Source organism: Balaenoptera borealis, assembly GCF_965194805.1.
Source record: "Balaenoptera borealis genome assembly, chromosome: X".
Lineage (NCBI taxonomy): Eukaryota > Metazoa > Chordata > Mammalia > Artiodactyla > Balaenopteridae > Balaenoptera > Balaenoptera borealis.
Window position 1 is genome coordinate 128,151,090 of NC_138881.1, and position 25,904 is coordinate 128,176,993.

Genomic DNA, 25,904 nt, shown 5'->3' on the forward strand with positions numbered 1-25,904 from the left:
CGGGCAGTGGGCTGGTGCGAGTGCCCTGCATCGACGAGACGCTTTCCCTACTGATAAGGGCGGTCCCTGTGCCTGGACTCTGGCACCACAGGGTGGTTTATGGGGCGCACCTGCTTTCCCCTGGGAATCGGGAAGTTTGGCACGTGCCGGGCTGCGACCAGCCCTCAATGAAACCCGGGGCGCTGAGTCTCGAGTGGGCTCCCTGGGTCCCCAGGGCGGCATCTGTGACTGCCGGAGAAGGGAGAGTGCTCGGCCGGCCCCTCATGGGAGGGAGAGAGGAAGCCGAAGGGGTGGGGCTCTCCACCCCCGACCCGACCCGTGTCTTCTGTCCTTGGGGGTGCTGGCGTGTGCCCTTTCCCTGCCATCAACCTCAGCCGGGAGGGCACTGGAGTGCTTTCCTGCAGATCACGGGGGTGCTCTTGGGGCCCCTGACACGCAAACACATGAAGCTCCCCACTCCCTCCTCTGCCCCACCTGACCTTCCCTGGCCAAACACTGCCCAGCCCCCTCTCCCTGGCCACACTTTTCCTGCATTTGCTGTGTTCTCTGCTTGCAAGGCACTATTGCCATTTTTCTGTGGGGGGCAAACTATTAATCATTCAATACTCAAGAGCAACTGTGAAGCTTCTTATGACGCCTCCCCTCACAATGCCAAGTTAGACACTCCTCTGCACTGCCACTGAGCCAGCTACCCGGGGACCAGGCACTGCACACTGCGCTGAGCACACACAAACGAGGATGGGCACGGCCCCAACCCTTAGCCAGCCAGTGCAGGCGGGCAAGAGACCCTATACCCATACCGTCGCAAAGAGCAAGTAATACAGGTTGCTGGGTGAGTGGTTGGCTGGAGGTGCCACCCACGATCATGGCACACCTCTGGTCAAGGAAAACAAAAACACGCTGCACCAAAGCAGACTTTCAAAGTGGTCCCCAAGGCCTGCACACACCTTCTGAAGAGTGATCCTCCACTGTGATAATCTGGCCACCTGTGGCTTTTGCGTTGGAGATGATGGTGGCTGCATCCAGGGGTTTAACAGTAAACAGGTCTATGACGCGGATAGAAATATCTGGAGAACAGAGATAACCAGCTTGGTGTATGAAGCAGACTTAGAATAAAAGACAGATTGGGGCACACAGGCAGCCCAAGTCCTACCACTCCCAGCTTGAACTTCAGCATTCAGCAACAACCAACTGACCTTCTTGCTTAGAAAGATCATCAGCGGCTGCTAAGGCTTCATGCAAGGTCACTCCAGCTCCAACAACTGTGAGCTTGTCGTTGACACCGTTGCGGACGACCTGGTGTTGCACCCACAAAACAAAAATGCTGTGCTTGCTACACACAGAGTGTGTCTCAAAGTGGAGGACACTCTGCTACACTGCTCTCCTCAGCCTACCAATTTCACTCCTTAATAGTTCACTATAAAAAAGGCCGAGTCAGCACACTGACCAACAAGGACATACTCTTTTGAATAAGCCCCACTTCATGTTTGTTTAACAAATTCACCTACTTTTCCTCATGATTCACGATGCCAAATTACTAAGTTGTTTTACAATACGTATGCAAAATGACCCTTTAGCAAAGCAGGTGCATTTCCAACTGGGATGTGAAAGGCTGAAGGCCAGAAGCGAGTTGTACAGCCCATCTGCTCCAGAGCACGGACTCACGCCCACCAAGGGGTCTGCAAAGGCGCCACCTCTGGGCTGCGTGAACATCTTGCTGGGGCACTCACACAGACTGGACTCCAATCACGAACACGCGAATGGGGACCATTTGGGGGCATTTTCGAGGTGCATGCCCAAGTGCCCTGTGAAGCCCGTGCATTAGCGGGCCCCTTCTGTGGCTGTGGAAAGCAAATCTCAGAACAGGAGGAACTCGCCCAGGGCAGGGCTGAGACCAGCAGCCAGGCCCATCTGACTTCAAAGCCCATGCTCCCAACCACCCGCTATTCTGTAAGCAGACAGGGTTCTCTGCTCTTTTTTCCATCGTTTTGTTTCCTCCAAAGTCACCCAACCAAAGGCATCTGGAAGTCTGCATTGCATTCCTCTGTATAGCTTTTCCTGTGGCTTAAGAACCATTGCTGACTACAGATATTCAGGGCTTCAAACCACCCACCCCCATTCTTTGAGAATGTTCTAGTGTTTTCATACACACACACACACACACACACACACACAAATATACATGTATAGATACATACATATACACACATACATACACACACCTACGTCCCCCTTTGCAAATCCAGCCCTTGAATTATCCACGACATGCATATTATCACACACGTTTTAACTCACATCAGGAAGTTTACTTCATTTTGTGAGGACAGGACAAACATCAGGGGGGGGGGGAAAAAAGAAGAGAGATATGAGAAAGCTTTGAAAACCATATAACTATCACCAAGACACACTCCCCACCACCCCCGGAGGCAAACATATGGCTTTGAGTTAAACGTGGGAGTCCAGGGAACCATAGTGTGAGCGAGTAGTTCACACTGAAGTGGGTAATACAGCTTTTCCATTCAGCAGAATGGAACTATGGGGGACTATTAACTGCTCTGGGTACGCCTGCTCTACTGTGGCACTAAAGCCACCCAGCGCTCACTCACTCATTCTGAGCACTAGCCACTGTGAATTCTGGGGCAGCCTAGCCCTTAGCAATCACGTTGGAAGTCACCTATTGCTCTTCAAGAGTGGCTATCAGTCTTTCACATACTTAAGGAGAGTATTAATGACGTTCTAAAAGGCTTATAAGATAAAGACAGGACGTAAAACTTTCCTATGCAGTATGATCTCAACTAAGATATACACATATATATATACGTGTATATAGAAAAAGCCAGGAAGAAAACGCGGCCAAATGTCTGTAAGCCCTGCTCTCTAGGTGGTGGGCAGTCACTTATTTTCTCCACAGACGCTGCTGGTTTTCTGCACGCGCAGCTCGGACAGGCAGGCACACAGACGTCGAGCTGCCGTAGGGGCTTGAATCCTGGTCTTCCTGAACACCTTCTCTGGCCCTCATCTACAAAACATGGCTGGCTGCTAACAATCTGTGCTTCTAGGGCTTTCTCAAGGATACAGGAGATAGGAGGCACCTTGCAATGCCAGCCTTTATCAGCAGGCCTGGGGGCGAGGCCACAATCCATGTGCAAAACCAACCGCAGGGTCACACAATGGCCAGAGGCAAGATGGTTCATATTTGTTTGTTACATTCCTGGCCTTGGACCTGCAAAACCAGAACCTAACAGATATACTATTCATCTGAAATGGGTTCTATTATTTTGTTTAGCTTGAGGCTGTGATAAGGTACAGCAAAGCAACTCAAAAGCCTTCAAGTTGTTACCAGCTAATCTTTAAGGGCTCAACAAAGAGGCTCCTTTCAGAAAGGAGAAACGTTCAGTTCAGGCTGATGTTGGCAGAATGTTCCTTCCTGAAGAAAAGCAGGCAAAGGTCATGAATTTTTTTTAAACTAGTGCAAAGAAAGAATGAAGCGTCAACTGTGGACGTCTCTAGCGCTGGCTTTAAGAACAGTGCTCTCCACGTGAACTGATGCTGGAAGACACTGGAGAACTTAAGGCCTTACCTTGGCCCGTCCAACCTCAAAGTTTTCGTATACGGTGTAAATAACTGCAGTTGCTGGCCGACTGGTCCGAATGTAGCACATCCCCTAGGGTGTAAATGAACACCAGAGCCACAGTTGAGAAAATCAAACTAAATTTCCAACTAATAAACCTCAAAAAGAAGCGGGGGAGGACCTAACAATTCTTTGTACTAAAAACAAAATGTGCCTTCTGGAGTGAGGGCCAACTGTCACGGGGTCAGGTTACTACGAAGGACCCTGCTGGGTGCCCTGTGACGAGCTCTCCACACTGTCCTGCTCACCCGTTTAGGAAAGCTTTCTCAAATATAAATCGATCTGTTGTGTCTCCACAGAACATAAACGTGGAGCAGGAGCGCTGACTCACCTTGACTAGAAAGCCTAAAACACATGGGAAACAACTTTTGTCACAACAGCTTGTAATGAATGCTCCATCCTTAGAAGTACCTTAGACACCGGAATATAAAATGACTATTTCTCCAATAAAAAGATGTAAATACGTTTTTTATCACCTTGAACATCTAAACAGGAATGTAAATGAATACTCAAATGTCTAGTATTTGTTAATTTACATACATATTTAAATCGTACATGATAAACCCATACATTAATTTAGGAACACTGATTCCTTTGGTTCATTTACATGTTATGAACTAGTTCTATTCGGTGTATTTTTACAAGGTAAAATTTACTTAAGTGGAGCACGCCCCGAATTCTGATAAGTTATACACCATGTAACCATCTCCTGAGTCTGGACAGCATTTGCACCTGCCCAGAAAGTTCCCTCATGCCTCTCTCCTGTCACTCTCCCCACCCAAGAAGCAACCTCTATTCTGATTTCCGTCACCACAGCTTTGTCTCTTTTGAACTTCCCACAAATAAGATCCTGCAGCACACGAGATTGCACTGTACATGCAAGGACATAGAACAATGTCCCGGATATAGCACGTAGAAAAATCCAGAACAATGTGTGAGGCCACTTAGGTTTAAAGGAAAAAAGTAAAAGAAACTCATGTCTCTAACACGTTGGAAATGCTTGGAACGGAACTCGTACAACCCACCCCAACTGTGCCCAGGTTTGCCTGTGCAGGGGCATGGGTGCGTGCAGGCCTGGAGGGTGAGGTGAGTCTGGCGGCCGCTAGCTAGAATGGTTAGAAAGGTAAAGATTCTGTCCCCTGGCCTCTGCTGCGGCTGGGCTCTGGACAGGAGGTAGGTTGTGTCCATCTGATGCCCCTGGGTGAGACTTCAGGGGGGGCAGGCAGGGCAGAAGCCAGGCTTGTAGCCTTCTGAGCTGTTTCTGAGGGCGGGACAGGGCTGGGGACCCCAGGGTTTGTCTGCAGTGGCCCCCCACTGGCAACTGTCCAGTTTTCTGATATCACGAGGTGGCAGCTGCACGGGCTGTGTCTAAGGCCAGCACATGATGGCTTGTCGCTGGGACCCACTTCCGTGGCCCTGCCAAGGGCTCCCTGTCTCAGAGCCCCAGAGCACCCCCTCTTCTTGACCCAAGTCCCACCCGATACAGGTCGTCAGGGGTTCGAAATTCTTCTGCACTGCTTTTTACAATGCGAATGTATTCATGTTCTTCGTGGTTCATCACCCTTTTCTGGGGCAATGGCTCTACTTTTAAAAGGAATCCTACAACCAAATTTCCTATAACGAATATCTATTTTCTTTATGCTGAGAAAAAAATGGGGGAAAAAAAATCAAGCCATCAGTACCAAAGCAGCATCAGAGCCCAGCAATGTTTTCTGTCGGCGCCAGTGCCCCCTTACGGATACCTCGGTGTTGGCCGCCAGGAGCACGGCGTGCTCCGTTGAGATGGCATCGCTCGGATAGAAAATCGTGCAGTTCGGAACCGCTCGGAACATGGCCAGATCCTCCAGGGCCATCTGGGAGGGGCCGTCTTCACCTGAGAAAGCAAAGCCACAGCCCAATGGAAAGGTGAGCCCGCCCCGTCAGCCAAGCACGCGTGCCACCGGGGTGGCCGCCAGCGCAGCGCAGGTCACTGCCACGCCCCGCCTGAGGCTCCCAACTGACGCTGCAAGCAACACGGCACAGGCCTCTTCTCGGCCCCAAGCCTCGCCAACCCCTGGCACACGGTCCTAGCGCTGCTGCCCTGAGCGACCCAACACTCGTCCCCGAGCACCAGGTCTCTGGCCCTGTGCACTTCTCCCTAGGAGGCCCCCTCAGACTCTGTCATTTCTTCTCTGCTCTTCTACCTTCTCCATCAAGAGACTAAAGTTTTCAGACTCATATGGTCTCATTCATTTCTCATGGCCTTCAAAGTAGCTGAGAATCACAGAACATAGCCTTTGGGGTGCCCTCGGGGTGCTGCTGGAACTCAGAGGGCCTTCGTGTGGGGGGGGAAAGAGACTCTGTGCAAAGAGAAAGCCCGATGTACACCAGGGCGGCCTAGCTCTTCCAGCTAGGAAGGGAACTGTCGCCGCGTACACCGCCTGGCCTGGGACCACTGTCTCTCCTCAGAACCCCGGCTCCTCTGGGCTGGACCTACAGCCACTTCTCCACTCAGCTGAGTCTAAAACTTACTCCTCACCCAGCCCCAGGCAGAGACCCCGGACCCCTGTCCAGGCCCTCCTCCCTCCTTGCTCTCTTCCCCTGCATCTGGCCATCCAGAGACTTCTTAGCCAGTCTTGCTCTCCCAGGAAGTCCCCAAGACGACACCCAAACACGCACGTCCAGCCCTCCCCTCCAGCATTCTGGCAGCAAGCGTTAGCTGCCACATCTACCTTGACCTGCCCCGCCACAGGAATGTCAGGTGCCCCGTCTCTCTAGACTCCCCATTTCTGTCATCCCGGACGTTTCCCAGGCAAGAAACCCCCGGGGACTGGGGTTCTGCTGTTCCTGCCGTCTGAGACTCCTCCTGTCAGCAACGCTGAAATCCTTCTTCAGGTCCTCACAGGCTCGCCCGGTTTTCTGTCCACTGCTAACACGCGCCGCGGTCCCCCTCCCGGCGCCCGTGTTCCCCCAGCTTCCAGGTAGCCCATCCACGGTTACTGCCCACGTGTTGGGCGCCTCGAGGTTTCCCATTCTGTCCAAGCAGGCTGCTCGGGCCGGGGGAGCCCTGGCAGGCTGTGCTGCTCACTTTGCTGTGCCCATGCAGCTTGTCCCCACTTAGACTAAGGCGACCAGAGAGCAGTAAACAATTCGGTGATGCCAGGGTGACCCAATCTCTACCTAGTACGTGGCTTGACAAAGAAGAGGCACTCAGGACAGATAATTATTTCTCGATGACAGAAAAAATGGGCACTTTTCAGTAATACCAAGAGATCGGCTCAAAAGTTACCCAGAGTGTCTGGAACTTCTAAAACATGACATGGCTTTTTTCAAAACGGAGGTTATGATAATCAAACATTATGGAACCTTAAGCACGCTGGCAGTTCAACCTCTTACAGGCTAATCTTTCTCTGTAAAGGAGGAAGGCGATTAAAATGACGGCATTGAGAACTCATACCTATGGATACCCCGCAGTGGGACCCAATGAGGTTGATGTTGCTTTGAGAGATGGCTCCCATCCGGATCTGATCAAATGCTCGGCTCAAAAAGGCAGCGAAGGTGCAAACAAAAGTAACAGTCCGACCACGGGTGGCGCATCCCAGAGCCACGCTCACCTGCAACACAAAGCAGGTGAATCAGAACACTCCCGGACACCACTGCCCCTTCCGTTCCCCAGCACAGAGTGTGGGGATCTCAGGGAAACCTCTACTCTGCACCCTCTCACCTTGCCACCCCTCCCCCAGGCACCTACCTGGGAAAACCCCAAACCTGGCAAATCCACGGTGTCCCCTGAATGCTGCCACAGAAGACGAGCTGCAGTGCTGACCCTGCTCCTTCAAATCCAAGATGTGGAAGCTCGAGACACTCAAGGCTGCCCTGCACTCACCGTGGGTCTCCTTCCTATTCTCTTCCCCTACCTCCCGTCCCCTCTCTCCCTGCCCCTTCGCATGCTTCCCCCGCGCATTTCCTGGGGAAGAGAGGTAAACAACGGAGGCTCTCCCATCCCGTCCCACGTCCCCGCCGTGTCAGTAGGAGACGGGGCAGACCGGTACCTACTTGAGGCCCACTTGCCCACCCTGCTGAACCTCAGCCTTCTCCTGCTTCCTCAAGGGCATCTCTGAATGTGCAATCATTCCCTCCCCTCCCATGTTCCCTCAGTTTCTCCCTCTCTGATCACTGAAGCGTGTGCTACTATCTTCCATCTTCCCCCCTCACTTTCACCTTGTCTTCCCGCGCCAGGTGCTGCCCTTCGTCTATGTTCTCCTTCACAGGAAACTTCGCACACTTCCTAATTTCCCACTTTCTGCCCGTTTCCCTTCATCTAGGCTGCCATTCCCTGTGAGGGACCCAGAAGCTGCCAAACGGAGAGGACATCTGACCCTGCCTGCATCGTACCTGGCCTCTCAGGAGCCTCCAGCACTACAGACACTGTCTGCATCGTACCTGACCTCTCAGGAGCCTCCAGCACTACAGACCCTGTCTGCGTCGTACCTGACCTCTCAGGAGCCTCCGGCACTACAGATCCTGCCTGCATCGTACCTGACCTCTCAGGAGCCTCCGGCACTACAGACACTGCCTGCATCGTACCTAACCTCTCAGGAGCCTCCGGCACTACAGACCCTGCCTGCATCGTACCTGACCTCTCAGGAGCCTCCAGCACTACAGACCCTGCCTGCATCGTACCTGACCTCTCAGGAGCCTCCAGCACTACAGAACATGCCTGCAACGTACCTGACCTCTCAGGAGCCTCCAGGACTACAGACCCTGCCTGCATCGTACCTGGCCTCTCAGGAGCCTCCAGCAATACAGACCCTGTCTGCATCGTACCTAACCTCTCAGGAGCCTCCGGCACTACAGATCCTGCCTGCATCGTACCTGACCTCTCAGGAGCCTCCGGCACTACAGACCATGCCTGAATCGTACCTGACCTCTCAGGAGCCAACAGCACTACAGACCCTGCCTGCATTGTACCTGACCTCTCAGGAGCCACCAGCACTACAGAACCTGTCTGCATCCTACCTGACCTCTCAGGAGCCTCCAGCACTACAGAACATGTCTGCATCGTACCTGACCTCTCAAGAGTCTCCAGCACTACAGACCCTGCCTGCATCGTACCTGACCTCTCAGGAGCCTCCAGCACTACAGACCCTGTCTGCATCGTACCTGACCTCTCAGGTGCCTCCAGCACTACAGACCCTGTCTGCATCGTACCTCGCCTGTCAGGAGCCTCCAGCACTACAGACCCTGTCTGCATCGTACCTGGCCTCTCAGGAGCCTCCAGCACTACAGACCCTGTCTGCATCGTACCTGGCCTCTCAGGAGCCTCCAGCACTACAGACCATGCCTGCATCGTACCTGACCTGTCAGGAGCCTCCAGCACTACAGACCATGCCTGCATCGTACCTGACCTGTCAGGAGCCTCCAGCACTACAGACGCTGTCTGCATCGTACCTGGCCTCTCAGGAGCCTCCAGCACTACAGACCCTGCCTGCATCATACCTGGCCGCTCAGGAGCCTCCAGCACTACAGACCATGCCTGCATCATACCTGACCTGTCAGGAGCCTCCAGCACTACAGACCCTGCCTGCAACGTACATAACCTCTCAGGAACCTGCAGCACTACAGACCCTGTCTGCATCGTACCTAACCTCTCAGGAGCCTCCAGCACTACAGAACATGCCTGCATCGTACCTGACCTCTCAGGAGCCTCCAGCACTACAGACCCTGCCTGCATCGTACCTGACCTCTCAGGAGCCTCCAGCACTACAGACTCTGCCTGCATCGTACCTGACCTCTCAGGAGCCTCCAGCACTACAGACCCTGCCTGCATCGTACCTGACATCTCAGGAACCTCCATCACTACAGACCCTGCCTGCATCGTACCTGGGCTCTCAGGAGCCTCCAGCACTACAGACCCTGCCTGCATCGTACCTGGCCTCTCAGGAGCCTCCAGCACTACAGACCCTGCCTGCATCGTACCTGACCTCTCAGGAGCCTCCAGCACTACAGACCCTGCCTGCATCGTACCTGACCTCTCAGGAGCCTCCAGCACTACAGACCCTGCCTGCATCGTACCTGACCTCTCAGGAGCCTCCATCACTACAGACCCTGTCTGCATCGTACCTGGGCTCTCAGGAGCCTCCAGCACTACAGACCCTGTCTGCATCGTACCTGACCTCCCAGGAGCCTCCAGCACTACAGACCCTGTCTGCATCGTACCTGACCTCTCAGGTGCCTCCAGCACTACAGAACATGCCTGCAACGTACCTGACCTCTCAGGACCCTCCAGCACTACAGACCATGTCTGCATCGTACCTGACCTCTCAGGTGCCTCCAGCACTACAGACCCTGTCTGCATCGTACCTAACCTCTCAGGAGCCTCCAGCACTACAGACCATGTCTGCATCGTACCTGACCTCTCAGGAGCCTCCAGCACTACAGACCCTGTCTGCATCGTACCTGACCTCTCAGGAGCCTCCAGCACTACAGACCCTGTCTGCATCGTACCTGACCTCTCAGGTGCCTCCAGCACTACAGACCCTGTCTGCATCGTACCTGACCTCTCAGGAGCCTCCAGCACTACAGACTCTGTCTGCATCGTACCTGACCTCTCAGGAGCCTCCAGCACTACAGACACTTCCTGCATCGTACCTAACCTCTCAGGAGCCTCCAGCACTACAGACCCTGCCTGCATCGTACCTGACCTCTCAGGAGCCTCCAGCACTACAGAACATGCCTGCAACGTACCTGACCTCTCAGGAGCCTCCAGGACTACAGACCCTGCCTGCATCGTACCTGGCCTCTCAGGAGCCTCCAGCAATACAGACCCTGTCTGCATCGTACCTGGCCTCTCAGGAGCCTCCAGCACTACAGACCCTGTCTGCATCGCACCTGACCTCTCAGGAGCCTCCAGCACTACAGACCATGCCTGCACCGTACCTGACCTCTCAGGAGCCTCCTGCACTACAGACTCTGTCTGCATCGTACCTGGCCTCTCAGGAGCCTCCAGCACTACAGACACTGCCTGCATCGAACCTGACTTCTCAGGAGCCTCCAGCACTACAGACCCTGCCTGCATCGTACCTGGCCTCTCAGGAGCCTCCAGCACTACAGACCCTGTCTGCATCGTACCTGGCCTCTCAGAAGACTCCAGCACTCCAGACCCTGCCTGCATCGTACCTGGCCTCTCAGGAGCCTCCAGCACTACAGACCCTGTCTGCATCGTACCTGGCCTCTCAGAAGACTCCAGCACTACAGACCCTGTCTGCATCGTACCTGACCTCTCAGGAGCCTCCAGCACTACAGACCATGCCTGCATCGTACCTGACCTCTCAGGAGCCTCCAGCACTACAGACCCTGTCTGCATCGTACCTCGCCTCTCAGGAGCCTCCAGCACTACAGACCCTGTCTGCATCTTACCTGGCCTCTCAGGAGCCTCCAGCACTACAGAACCTGTCTGCATCGTACCTGGCCTCTCAGAAGACTCCAGCACTACAGACACTGCCTGCATCGTACCTGGCCTCTCAGGAGCCTCCAGCACTACAGACCCTGCCTGCATCGTACCTGGCCTCTCAGGAGCCTCCAGCACTACAGACCCTGCCTGCATCGTACCTGACCTCTCAGGAGCCTCCAGCACTACAGACCCTGTCTGCATCTTACCTGACCTCTCAGGAGCCTCCAGCACTACAGACCCTGCCTGCATCGTACCTGGCCTCTCAGGAGCCTCCAGCACTACAGACACTGCCTGCATCGTACCTGACCTCTCAGGAGCCTCCAGCACTACAGACCCTGTCTGCATCGTACCTGACCTCTCAGGAGCCTCCGGCACTACAGATCCTGCCTGCATCGTACCTGACCTCTCAGGAGCCTCCGGCACTACAGACACTGCCTGCATCGTACCTAACCTCTCAGGAGCCTCCGGCACTACAGACCCTGCCTGCATCGTACCTGACCTCTCAGGAGCCTCCAGCACTACAGACCCTGCCTGCATCGTACCTGACCTCTCAGGAGCCTCCAGCACTACAGAACATGCCTGCAACGTACCTGACCTCTCAGGAGCCTCCAGGACTACAGACCCTGCCTGCATCGTACCTGGCCTCTCAGGAGCCTCCAGCAATACAGACCCTGTCTGCATCGTACCTAACCTCTCAGGAGCCTCCGGCACTACAGATCCTGCCTGCATCGTACCTGACCTCTCAGGAGCCTCCGGCACTACAGACCATGCCTGAATCGTACCTGACCTCTCAGGAGCCAACAGCACTACAGACCCTGCCTGCATTGTACCTGACCTCTCAGGAGCCGCCAGCACTACAGAACCTGTCTGCATCCTACCTGACCTCTCAGGAGCCTCCAGCACTACAGAACATGTCTGCATCGTACCTGACCTCTCAAGAGTCTCCAGCACTACAGACCCTGCCTGCATCGTACCTGACCTCTCAGGAGCCTCCAGCACTACAGACCCTGTCTGCATCGTACCTGACCTCTCAGGTGCCTCCAGCACTACAGACCCTGTCTGCATCGTACCTCGCCTGTCAGGAGCCTCCAGCACTACAGACCCTGTCTGCATCGTACCTGGCCTCTCAGGAGCCTCCAGCACTACAGACCCTGTCTGCATCGTACCTGGCCTCTCAGGAGCCTCCAGCACTACAGACCCTGCCTGCATCGTACCTGACCTGTCAGGAGCCTCCAGCACTACAGACCATGCCTGCATCGTACCTGACCTGTCAGGAGCCTCCAGCACTACAGACGCTGTCTGCATCGTACCTGACCTCTCAGGAGCCTCCAGCACTACAGACCCTGCCTGCATCATACCTGGCCGCTCAGGAGCCTCCAGCACTACAGACCATGCCTGCATCATACCTGACCTGTCAGGAGCCTCCAGCACTACAGACCCTGCCTGCAACGTACATAACCTCTCAGGAACCTGCAGCACTACAGACCCTGTCTGCATCGTACCTGGCCTCTCAGGAGCCTCCAGCACTACAGAACATGCCTGCATCGTACCTGACCTCTCAGGAGCCTCCAGCACTACAGACCCTGCCTGCATCGTACCTGACCTCTCAGGAGCCTCCAGCACTACAGACTCTGCCTGCATCGTACCTGACCTCTCAGGAGCCTCCAGCACTACAGACCCTGCCTGCATCGTACCTGACATCTCAGGAACCTCCATCACTACAGACCCTGCCTGCATCGTACCTGGGCTCTCAGGAGCCTCCAGCACTACAGACCCTGCCTGCATCGTACCTGGCCTCTCAGGAGCCTCCAGCACTACAGACCCTGCCTGCATCGTACCTGACCTCTCAGGAGCCTCCAGCACTACAGACCCTGCCTGCATCGTACCTGACCTCTCAGGAGCCTCCAGCACTACAGACCCTGCCTGCATCGTACCTGACCTCTCAGGAGCCTCCATCACTACAGACCCTGTCTGCATCGTACCTGGGCTCTCAGGAGCCTCCAGCACTACAGACCCTGTCTGCATCGTACCTGACCTCCCAGGAGCCTCCAGCACTACAGACCCTGTCTGCATCGTACCTGACCTCTCAGGTGCCTCCAGCACTACAGAACATGCCTGCAACGTACCTGACCTCTCAGGACCCTCCAGCACTACAGACCATGTCTGCATCGTACCTGACCTCTCAGGTGCCTCCAGCACTACAGACCCTGTCTGCATCGTACCTAACCTCTCAGGAGCCTCCAGCACTACAGACCATGTCTGCATCGTACCTGACCTCTCAGGAGCCTCCAGCACTACAGACCCTGTCTGCATCGTACCTGACCTCTCAGGAGCCTCCAGCACTACAGACCCTGTCTGCATCGTACCTGACCTCTCAGGTGCCTCCAGCACTACAGACCCTGTCTGCATCGTACCTGACCTCTCAGGAGCCTCCAGCACTACAGACTCTGTCTGCATCGTACCTGACCTCTCAGGAGCCTCCAGCACTACAGACACTTCCTGCATCGTACCTAACCTCTCAGGAGCCTCCAGCACTACAGACCCTGCCTGCATCGTACCTGACCTCTCAGGAGCCTCCAGCACTACAGAACATGCCTGCAACGTACCTGACCTCTCAGGAGCCTCCAGGACTACAGACCCTGCCTGCATCGTACCTGGCCTCTCAGGAGCCTCCAGCAATACAGACCCTGTCTGCATCGTACCTGGCCTCTCAGGAGCCTCCAGCACTACAGACCCTGTCTGCATCGCACCTGACCTCTCAGGAGCCTCCAGCACTACAGACCATGCCTGCACCGTACCTGACCTCTCAGGAGCCTCCTGCACTACAGACTCTGTCTGCATCGTACCTGGCCTCTCAGGAGCCTCCAGCACTACAGACACTGCCTGCATCGTACCTGACTTCTCAGGAGCCTCCAGCACTACAGACCCTGCCTGCATCGTACCTGGCCTCTCAGGAGCCTCCAGCACTACAGACCCTGTCTGCATCGTACCTGGCCTCTCAGAAGACTCCAGCACTCCAGACCCTGCCTGCATCGTACCTGGCCTCTCAGGAGCCTCCAGCACTACAGACCCTGTCTGCATCGTACCTGGCCTCTCAGAAGACTCCAGCACTACAGACCCTGTCTGCATCGTACCTGACCTCTCAGGAGCCTCCAGCACTACAGACCATGCCTGCATCGTACCTGACCTCTCAGGAGCCTCCAGCACTACAGACCCTGCCTGCATCGTACTTGAACTCTCAGGAGCCTCCAGGACTACAGAACCTGTCTGCATCGTACCTGACCTCTCAGGAGCCTCCAGGACTACACACCCTGCCTGCATCGTACCTGACCTCTCAGGAGCCTCCAGCACTACAGACCCTGTCTGCATCGTACCTGACCTCTCAGGTGCCTCCAGCACTGCAGACCCTGTCTGCATCGTACCTGGCTTCTCAGGAGCCTCCAGCATTACAGACCCTGTCTGCATCGTACCTGGCCTCTCAGGAGCCTCCTGCACTACAGACTCTGTCTGCATCGTACCTGACCTCTCAGGAGCCTCCAGGACTACAGACCCTGTCTGCATCGTACCTGGCCTCTCAGGAGCCTCCAGCACTACAGACACTGCCTGCATCGTACCTGACCTCTCAGGAGCCTCCAGCACTACAGACCATGCCTGCATCGTACCTAACCTCTCAGGAGCCTCCAGCACTACAGACCCTGCCTGCATCGTACCTGACCTCTCAGGAGCCTCCAGGACTACACACCCTGTCTGCATCGTACCTGGCCTCTCAGGAGCCTCCAGGACTACAGACCCTGTCTGCATCGTACATGGCCTCTCAGGAGCCTCCAGCACTACAGACCCTCTCTGCATCGTACCTGGCATCTCAGAAGACTCCAGCACTACAGACACTGCCTGCATCGTACCTGACCTCTCAGGAGCCTCCAGCACTACAGACCCTGTCTGCATCTTACCTGGCCTCTCAGGAGCCTCCATCACTACAGAACCTGTCTGCATCGTACCTGACCTCTCAGGAGCCTCCAGCACTACAGACCCTGTCTGCATCGTACCTGGCCTCTCAGGAGCCTCCAGCACTACAGACCCTGCCTGCATCGTACCTGGCCTCTCAGGAGCCTCCAGCACTACAGACCCTGCCTGCATCGTACCTGACCTCTCAGGAGCCTCCAGCACTACAGACCCTGCCTGCATCGTACCTGACCTCTCAGGAGCCTCCAGCACTACAGACCCTGCCTGCATCGTACCTGGCCTCTCAGGAGCCTCCAGCACTACAGACCCTGCCTGCATCGTACCTGACCTCCCAGGAGTCTCCATCACTACAGACCCTGCCTGCATCGTACCTGACCTCTCAGGAGCCTCCAGGACTACAGACCCTGTCTGCATCGTACCTGGCCTCTCAGGAGCCTCCAGCACTACAGACCCTCTCTGCATCGTACCTGGCATCTCAGAAGACTCCAGCACTACATACACTGCCTGCATCGTACCTGACCTCTCAGGAGCCTCCAGCAGTACAGACTCTGTCTGCATCGTACCTGGCCTCTCAGGAGCCTCCAGCACTACAGACCATGCCTGCATCGTACCTGGCCTCTCAGGAGCCTCCAGCACTACAGACCCTGCCTGCATCGTACCTGACCTCTCAGGAGCCTCCAGCACTACAGACCCTGCCTGCATCGTACCTGACCTCTCAGGAGCCTCCAGCACTAAAGACACTGCCTGCATCGTACCTGACCTCTCAGGAGCCTCCAGCACTACAGACCCTGTCTGCATCGTACCTGGCCTCTCAGGAGCCTCCAGGACTACACACCCTGTCTGCATCGTACATGGCCTCTCAGGAGCCTCCAGCACTACAGACCCTGTCTGCATCGTACCTGACCTCTCAGGAGCCTCCAGCACTACAGACCCTGTCTGCATCGTACCTGGCCTCTCAGAAGACTCCAGCACTACAGACACTGCCTGCATCGTACCTGACCTCTCAGGAGCCTCCAGCACTACAGACCCTGCCTGCATCGTACCTGGCCTCTCAGGAGCCTCCAGCACTACAGACCCTGTCTGCATCGTACCTGGCCTCTCAGGAGCCTCCAGCACTACAGACCCTGCCTGCATCGTACCTGACCTCTCAAGAGTCTCCAGCACTACAGACCCTGCCTGCATCGTACCTAACCTCTCAGGAGCCTCCAGCACTACAGACCATGTCTGCATCATACCTGACCTCTCAGGAGCCTCCAGCACTACAGACCATGTCTGCATCGTACCTGACCTCTCAGGAGCCTCCAGCACTACAGACCCTGTCTGCATCGTACCTGGCTTCTCAGGAGCCTCCAGCATTACAGACCCTGTCTGCATCGTACCTGGCCTCTCAGGAGCCTCCTGCACTACAGACTCTGTCTGCATCGTACCTGACCTCTCAGGAGCCTCCAGGACTACAGACCCTGTCTGCATCGTACCTGGCCTCTCAGGAGCCTCCAGCACTACAGACACTGCCTGCATCGTACCTGACCTCTCAGGAGCCTCCAGCACTACAGACCATGCCTGCATCGTACCTAACCTCTCAGGAGCCTCCAGCACTACAGACCCTGCCTGCATCGTACCTGACCTCTCAGGAGCCTCCAGGACTACACACCCTGTCTGCATCGTACCTGGCCTCTCAGGAGCCTCCAGGACTACAGACCCTGTCTGCATCGTACATGGCCTCTCAGGAGCCTCCAGCACTACAGACCCTCTCTGCATCGTACCTGGCATCTCAGAAGACTCCAGCACTACAGACACTGCCTGCATCGTACCTGACCTCTCAGGAGCCTCCAGCACTACAGACCCTGTCTGCATCTTACCTGGCCTCTCAGGAGCCTCCATCACTACAGAACCTGTCTGCATCGTACCTGACCTCTCAGGAGCCTCCAGCACTACAGACCCTGTCTGCATCGTACCTGGCCTCTCAGGAGCCTCCAGCACTACAGACCCTGCCTGCATCGTACCTGGCCTCTCAGGAGCCTCCAGCACTACAGACCCTGCCTGCATCGTACCTGACCTCTCAGGAGCCTCCAGCACTACAGACCCTGCCTGCATCGTACCTGACCTCTCAGGAGCCTCCAGCACTACAGACCCTGCCTGCATCGTACCTGGCCTCTCAGGAGCCTCCAGCACTACAGACCCTGCCTGCATCGTACCTGACCTCCCAGGAGTCTCCATCACTACAGACCCTGCCTGCATCGTACCTGACCTCTCAGGAGCCTCCAGGACTACAGACCCTGTCTGCATCGTACCTGGCCTCTCAGGAGCCTCCAGCACTACAGACCCTGTCTGCATCGTACATGGCCTCTCAGGAGCCTCCAGCACTACAGACCCTCTCTGCATCGTACCTGGCATCTCAGAAGACTCCAGCACTACATACACTGCCTGCATCGTACCTGACCTCTCAGGAGCCTCCAGCAGTACAGACTCTGTCTGCATCGTACCTGGCCTCTCAGGAGCCTCCAGCACTACAGACCATGCCTGCATCGTACCTGGCCTCTCAGGAGCCTCCAGCACTACAGACCCTGCCTGCATCGTACCTGACCTCTCAGGAGCCTCCAGCACTACAGACCCTGCCTGCATCGTACCTGACCTCTCAGGAGCCTCCAGCACTAAAGACACTGCCTGCATCGTACCTGACCTCTCAGGAGCCTCCAGCACTACAGACCCTGTCTGCATCGTACCTGGCCTCTCAGGAGCCTCCAGGACTACACACCCTGTCTGCATCGTACATGGCCTCTCAGGAGCCTCCAGCACTACAGACCCTGTCTGCATCGTACCTGACCTCTCAGGAGCCTCCAGCACTACAGACCCTGTCTGCATCGTACCTGGCCTCTCAGAAGACTCCAGCACTACAGACACTGCCTGCATCGTACCTGACCTCTCAGGAGCCTCCAGCACTACAGACCCTGCCTGCATCGTACCTGGCCTCTCAGGAGCCTCCAGCACTACAGACCCTGTCTGCATCGTACCTGGCCTCTCAGGAGCCTCCAGCACTACAGACCCTGCCTGCATCGTACCTGACCTCTCAAGAGTCTCCAGCACTACAGACCCTGCCTGCATCGTACCTAACCTCTCAGGAGCCTCCAGCACTACAGACCATGTCTGCATCATACCTGACCTCTCAGGAGCCTCCAGCACTACAGACCATGTCTGCATCGTACCTGACCTCTCAGGAGCCTCCAGCACTACAGACCCTATCTGCATCGTACCTCGCCTCTCAGGAGCCTCCAGCACTACAGACCCTGTCTGCATCTTACCTGGCCTCTCAGGAGCCTCCAGCACTACAGAACCTGTCTGCATCGTACCTGGCCTCTCAGAAGACTCCAGCACTACAGACACTGCCTGCATCGTACCTGGCCTCTCAGGAGCCTCCAGCACTACAGACCCTGCCTGCATCGTACCTGGCCTCTCAGGAGCCTCCAGCACTACAGACCCTGCCTGCATCGTACCTGACCTCTCAGGAGCCTCCAGCACTACAGACCCTGTCTGCATCGTACCTCGCCTCTCAGGAGCCTCCAGCACTACAGACCCTGTCTGCATCTTACCTGGCCTCTCAGGAGCCTCCAGCACTACAGAACCTGTCTGCATCGTACCTGGCCTCTCAGAAGACTCCAGCACTACAGACACTGCCTGCATCGTACCTGGCCTCTCAGGAGCCTCCAGCACTACAGACCCTGCCTGCATCGTACCTGGCCTCTCAGGAGCCTCCAGCACTACAGACCCTGCCTGCATCGTACCTGACCTCTCAGGAGCCTCCAGCACTACAGACCCTGTCTGCATCTTACCTGACCTCTCAGGAGCCTCCAGCACTACAGACCCTGCCTGCATCGTACCTGGCCTCTCAGGAGCCTCCAGCACTACAGAACCTGTCTGCATCGTACCTGGCATCTCAGAAGACTCCAGCACTACAGACACTGCCTGCATCGTACCTGGCCTCTCAGGAGCCTCCAGCACTACAGACCCTGCCTGCATCGTACCTGGCCTCTCAGAAGCCTCCATCACTACAGACCCTGCCTGCATCGTACCTGACCTCCCAGGAGTCTCCATCACTACAGACCCTGCCTGCATCGTACCTGACCTCTCAGGAGCCTCCAGCACTACAGACCATGTCTGCATCGTACCTGGCCTCTCAGGAGCCTCCAGCACTACAGACCCTGCCTGCATCGTACCTGACCTCTCAGGAGCCTCCAGCACTACAGACCCTGCCTGCATCGTACCGGACCTCTCAGGAGCCTCCAGCACTACAGACCCTGCCTGCATCGTACCTGACCTCTCAGGAGCCTCCAGCACTAAAGACCCTGCCTGCATCGTACCTGACCTCTCAGGAGCCTCCAGCACTACAGACCCTGCCTGCATCGTACCTGACCTCTCAGGAGCCTCCAGCACTACAGACCATGTCTGCATCGTACCTGACCTCTCAGGAGCCTCCAGCACTACAGACCATGTCTGCATCGTACCTGACCTCTCAGGAGCCTCCAGCACTACAGACCCTGCCTGCATCGTATCTGGCCTCTCAAGAGACTTCAGCACTACAGACCCTGCCTAATCGTACCTGGCCTCTCAGGAGCCTCCAGCACTACAGACACTGTCTGCGTCGTACCTGACCTCTCAGGAGCCTCCAGCACTACAGACCCTTTCTGTGTCATACCTGACCTCTCAGGAGCCTCCGGCACTACAGACCCTGCCTGCATCGTACCTGACCTCTCAGGAGCCTCCAGCACTACAGACCCTGTCTGCATCGTACCTGACCTCTCAGGAGCCTCCGGCACTACAGACCCTGCCTGCATCGTACCTGACCTCTCAGGAGCCTCCAGCACTACAGACCCTGTCTGCATCGTACCTGACCTCTCAGGAGCCTCCGGCACTACAGACCATGCCTGCATAGTACCTGACCTCTCAGGAGCCTCCAGCACTACAGACCCTGCCTGCATCGTACCTAACCTCTCAGGAGCCTCCAGCACTACAGACCCTGTCTGCATCTTACCTGGCCTCTCAGGATCCTCCAGCACTACAGACCATGTCTGCATCGTACCTGACTTCTCAGGAGCCTCCAGCACTACAGACCATGTCTGCATCGTACCTGACCTCTAAGGAGCCTCCAGCACTACAGACCCTGCCTGCATCGTACCTCGCCTCTCAGGAGCCTCCAGCACTACAGACCCTGCCTGCATCTTACCTGGCCTCTCAGGAGCCTCCAGCACTACGGACCCTGTCTGCATCGTACCTGGCCTCTCAGAAGACTCCAGCACTACAGACACTGCCTGCATCATACCTGACCTGTCAGGAGCCTCCAGCACTACAGACCCTGCCTGCATCATACCTGGCCTCTCAGGAGCCTCCAGCACTACAGACCCTGCCTGCATCGTACCTGACCTCTCAGGAGCCTCCAGCACTATAGACCCTGTCTGCATCGTACCTGGCCTCTCAAGAGACTTCAGCACTACAGACCCTGCCTGCATCGTACCTGACCTCTCAGGAGCCTCCAGCACTACAGACCCTGCCTGCAACGTACATAACCTCTCAGGAACCTGCAGCACTACAGACCCTGTCTGCATCGTACCTGGCCTCTCAGGAGCCTCCAGCACTACAGAACATGCCTGCATCGTACCTGACCTCTCAGGAGCCTCCAGCACTACAGACCCTGCCTGCATCGTACCTGACCTCTCAGGAGCCTCCAGCACTACAGACTCTGCCTGCATCGTACCTGACCTCTCAGGAGCCTCCAGCACTACAGACCCTGCCTGCATCGTACCTGACATCTCAGGAACCTCCATCACTACAGACCCTGCCTGCATCGTACCTGGGCTCTCAGGAGCCTCCAGCACTACAGACCCTGCCTGCATCGTACCTGGCCTCTCAGGAGCCTCCAGCACTACAGACCCTGCCTGCATCGTACCTGACCTCTCAGGAGCCTCCAGCACTACAGACCCTGCCTGCATCGTACCTGACCTCTCAGGAGCCTCCAGCACTACAGACCCTGCCTGCATCGTACCTGACCTCTCAGGAGCCTCCATCACTACAGACCCTGTCTGCATCGTACCTGGGCTCTCAGGAGCCTCCAGCACTACAGACCCTGTCTGCATCGTACCTGACCTCCCAGGAGCCTCCAGCACTACAGACCCTGTCTGCATCGTACCTGACCTCTCAGGTGCCTCCAGCACTACAGAACATGCCTGCAACGTACCTGACCTCTCAGGACCCTCCAGCACTACAGACCATGTCTGCATCGTACCTGACCTCTCAGGTGCCTCCAGCACTACAGACCCTGTCTGCATCGTACCTAACCTCTCAGGAGCCTCCAGCACTACAGACCATGTCTGCATCGTACCTGACCTCTCAGGAGCCTCCAGCACTACAGACCCTGTCTGCATCGTACCTGACCTCTCAGGAGCCTCCAGCACTACAGACCCTGTCTGCATCGTACCTGACCTCTCAGGTGCCTCCAGCACTACAGACCCTGTCTGCATCGTACCTGACCTCTCAGGAGCCTCCAGCACTACAGACTCTGTCTGCATCGTACCTGACCTCTCAGGAGCCTCCAGCACTACAGACACTTCCTGCATCGTACCTAACCTCTCAGGAGCCTCCAGCACTACAGACCCTGCCTGCATCGTACCTGACCTCTCAGGAGCCTCCAGCACTACAGAACATGCCTGCAACGTACCTGACCTCTCAGGAGCCTCCAGGACTACAGACCCTGCCTGCATCGTACCTGGCCTCTCAGGAGCCTCCAGCAATACAGACCCTGTCTGCATCGTACCTGGCCTCTCAGGAGCCTCCAGCACTACAGACCCTGTCTGCATCGCACCTGACCTCTCAGGAGCCTCCAGCACTACAGACCATGCCTGCATCGTACCTGACCTCTCAGGAGCCTCCTGCACTACAGACTCTGTCTGCATCGTACCTGGCCTCTCAGGAGCCTCCAGCACTACAGACACTGCCTGCATCGTACCTGACTTCTCAGGAGCCTCCAGCACTACAGACCCTGCCTGCATCGTACCTGGCCTCTCAGGAGCCTCCAGCACTACAGACCCTGTCTGCATCGTACCTGGCCTCTCAGAAGACTCCAGCACTCCAGACCCTGCCTGCATCGTACCTGGCCTCTCAGGAGCCTCCAGCACTACAGACCCTGTCTGCATCGTACCTGACCTCTCAGGAGCCTCCAGCACTACAGACCATGCCTGCATCGTACCTGACCTCTCAGGAGCTTCCAGCACTACAGACCGTGCCTGCATCGTACTTGAACTCTCAGGAGCCTCCAGGACTACAGAACCTGTCTGCATCGTACCTGACCTCTCAGGAGCCTCCAGGACTACACACCCTGCCTGCATCGTACCTGACCTCTCAGGAGCCTCCAGCACTACAGACCCTGTCTGCATCGTACCTGACCTCTCAGGTGCCTCCAGCACTGCAGACCCTGTCTGCATCGTACCTGGCTTCTCAGGAGCCTCCAGCATTACAGACCCTGTCTGCATCGTACCTGGCCTCTCAGGAGCCTCCTGCACTACAGACTCTGTCTGCATCGTACCTGACCTCTCAGGAGCCTCCAGGACTACAGACCCTGTCTGCATCGTACCTGGCCTCTCAGGAGCCTCCAGCACTACAGACACTGCCTGCATCGTACCTGACCTCTCAGGAGCCTCCAGCACTACAGACCATGCCTGCATCGTACCTAACCTCTCAGGAGCCTCCAGCACTACAGACCCTGCCTGCATCGTACCTGACCTCTCAGGAGCCTCCAGGACTACACACCCTGTCTGCATCGTACCTGGCCTCTCAGGAGCCTCCAGGACTACAGACCCTGTCTGCATCGTACATGGCCTCTCAGGAGCCTCCAGCACTACAGACCCTCTCTGCATCGTACCTGGCATCTCAGAAGACTCCAGCACTACAGACACTGCCTGCATCGTACCTGACCTCTCAGGAGCCTCCAGCACTACAGACCCTGTCTGCATCTTACCTGGCCTCTCAGGAGCCTCCATCACTACAGAACCTGTCTGCATCGTACCTGACCTCTCAGGAGCCTCCAGCACTACAGACCCTGTCTGCATCGTACCTGGCCTCTCAGGAGCCTCCAGCACTACAGACCCTGCCTGCATCGTACCTGGCCTCTCAGGAGCCTCCAGCACTACAGACCCTGCCTGCATCGTACCTGACCTCTCAGGAGCCTCCAGCACTACAGACCCTGCCTGCATCGTACCTGACCTCTCAGGAGCCTCCAGCACTACAGACCCTGCCTGCATCGTACCTGGCCTCTCAGGAGCCTCCAGCACTACAGACCCTGCCTGCATCGTACCTGACCTCCCAGGAGTCTCCATCACTACAGACCCTGCCTGCATCGTACCTGACCTCTCAGGAGCCTCCAGGACTACAGACCCTGTCTGCATCGTACCTGGCCTCTCAGGAGCCTCCAGCACTACAGACCCTGTCTGCATCGTACATGGCCTCTCAGGAGCCTCCAGCACTACAGACCCTCTCTGCATCGTACCTGGCATCTCAGAAGACTCCAGCACTACAGACACTGCCTGCATCGTACCTGACCTCTCAGGAGCCTCCAGCAGTACAGACTCTGTCTGCATCGTACCTGGCCTCTCAGGAGCCTCCAGCACTACAGACCATGCCTGCATCGTACCTGGCCTCTCAGGAGCCTCCAGCACTACAGACCCTGCCTGCATCGTACCTGACCTCTCAGGAGCCTCCAGCACTACAGACCCTGCCTGCATCGTACCTGACCTCTCAGGAGCCTCCAGCACTAAAGACACTGCCTGCATCGTACCTGACCTCTCAGGAGCCTCCAGCACTACAGACCCTGTCTGCATCGTACCTGGCCTCTCAGGAGCCTCCAGGACTACACACCCTGTCTGCATCGTACATGGCCTCTCAGGAGCCTCCAGCACTACAGACCCTGTCTGCATCGTACCTGACCTCTCAGGAGCCTCCAGCACTACAGACCCTGTCTGCATCGTACCTGGCCTCTCAGAAGACTCCAGCACTACAGACACTGCCTGCATCGTACCTGACCTCTCAGGAGCCTCCAGCACTACAGACCCTGCCTGCATCGTACCTGGCCTCTCAGGAGCCTCCAGCACTACAGACCCTGTCTGCATCGTACCTGGCCTCTCAGGAGCCTCCAGCACTACAGACCCTGCCTGCATCGTACCTGACCTCTCAAGAGTCTCCAGCACTACAGACCCTGCCTGCATCGTACCTAACCTCTCAGGAGCCTCCAGCACTACAGACCATGTCTGCATCATACCTGACCTCTCAGGAGCCTCCAGCACTACAGACCATGTCTGCATCGTACCTGACCTCTCAGGAGCCTCCAGCACTACAGACCCTATCTGCATCGTACCTCGCCTCTCAGGAGCCTCCAGCACTACAGACCCTGTCTGCATCTTACCTGGCCTCTCAGGAGCCTCCAGCACTACAGAACCTGTCTGCATCGTACCTGGCCTCTCAGAAGACTCCAGCACTACAGACACTGCCTGCATCGTACCTGGCCTCTCAGGAGCCTCCAGCACTACAGACCCTGCCTGCATCGTACCTGGCCTCTCAGGAGCCTCCAGCACTACAGACCCTGCCTGCATCGTACCTGACCTCTCAGGAGCCTCCAGCACTACAGACCCTGTCTGCATCGTACCTCGCCTCTCAGGAGCCTCCAGCACTACAGACCCTGTCTGCATCTTACCTGGCCTCTCAGGAGCCTCCAGCACTACAGAACCTGTCTGCATCGTACCTGGCCTCTCAGAAGACTCCAGCACTACAGACACTGCCTGCATCGTACCTGGCCTCTCAGGAGCCTCCAGCACTACAGACCCTGCCTGCATCGTACCTGGCCTCTCAGGAGCCTCCAGCACTACAGACCCTGCCTGCATCGTACCTGACCTCTCAGGAGCCTCCAGCACTACAGACCCTGTCTGCATCTTACCTGACCTCTCAGGAGCCTCCAGCACTACAGACCCTGCCTGCATCGTACCTGGCCTCTCAGGAGCCTCCAGCACTACAGAACCTGTCTGCATCGTACCTGGCATCTCAGAAGACTCCAGCACTACAGACACTGCCTGCATCGTACCTGGCCTCTCAGGAGCCTCCAGCACTACAGACCCTGCCTGCATCGTACCTGGCCTCTCAGAAGCCTCCATCACTACAGACCCTGCCTGCATCGTACCTGACCTCCCAGGAGTCTCCATCACTACAGACCCTGCCTGCATCGTACCTGACCTCTCAGGAGCCTCCAGCACTACAGACCATGTCTGCATCGTACCTGGCCTCTCAGGAGCCTCCAGCACTACAGACCCTGCCTGCATCGTACCTGACCTCTCAGGAGCCTCCAGCACTACAGACCCTGCCTGCATCGTACCGGACCTCTCAGGAGCCTCCAGCACTACAGACCCTGCCTGCATCGTACCTGACCTCTCAGGAGCCTCCAGCACTAAAGACCCTGCCTGCATCGTACCTGACCTCTCAGGAGCCTCCAGCACTACAGACCCTGCCTGCATCGTACCTGACCTCTCAGGAGCCTCCAGCACTACAGACCATGTCTGCATCGTACCTGACCTCTCAGGAGCCTCCAGCACTACAGACCATGTCTGCATCGTACCTGACCTCTCAGGAGCCTCCAGCACTACAGACCCTGCCTGCATCGTATCTGGCCTCTCAAGAGACTTCAGCACTACAGACCCTGCCTAATCGTACCTGGCCTCTCAGGAGCCTCCAGCACTACAGACCCTTTCTGTGTCATACCTGACCTCTCAGGAGCCTCCGGCACTACAGACCCTGCCTGCATCGTACCTGACCTCTCAGGAGCCTCCAGCACTACAGACCCTGTCTGCATCG

The 25,904-nt window shown here is 56.6% G+C and overlaps 1 protein-coding gene across 1 annotated transcript in view; it reads right to left on the bottom strand.

Moving 5' to 3' along the window:
- Positions 1-25,904, bottom strand: part of TKTL1 (transketolase like 1) — a 46,390-nt gene that overhangs the window by 1,280 nt on the left and 19,206 nt on the right. The window contains exons 7-11 of the mRNA XM_082376278.1: positions 7,068-7,224; positions 5,374-5,504; positions 3,581-3,664; positions 1,197-1,296; positions 948-1,067 (exon numbers count right to left, since the gene is read on the bottom strand). Of these exons, the coding sequence (XP_082232404.1) occupies positions 948-1,067; positions 1,197-1,296; positions 3,581-3,664; positions 5,374-5,504; positions 7,068-7,224 (592 nt within the window). The remainder of the gene's footprint in view (positions 1-947; positions 1,068-1,196; positions 1,297-3,580; positions 3,665-5,373; positions 5,505-7,067; positions 7,225-25,904) is intronic.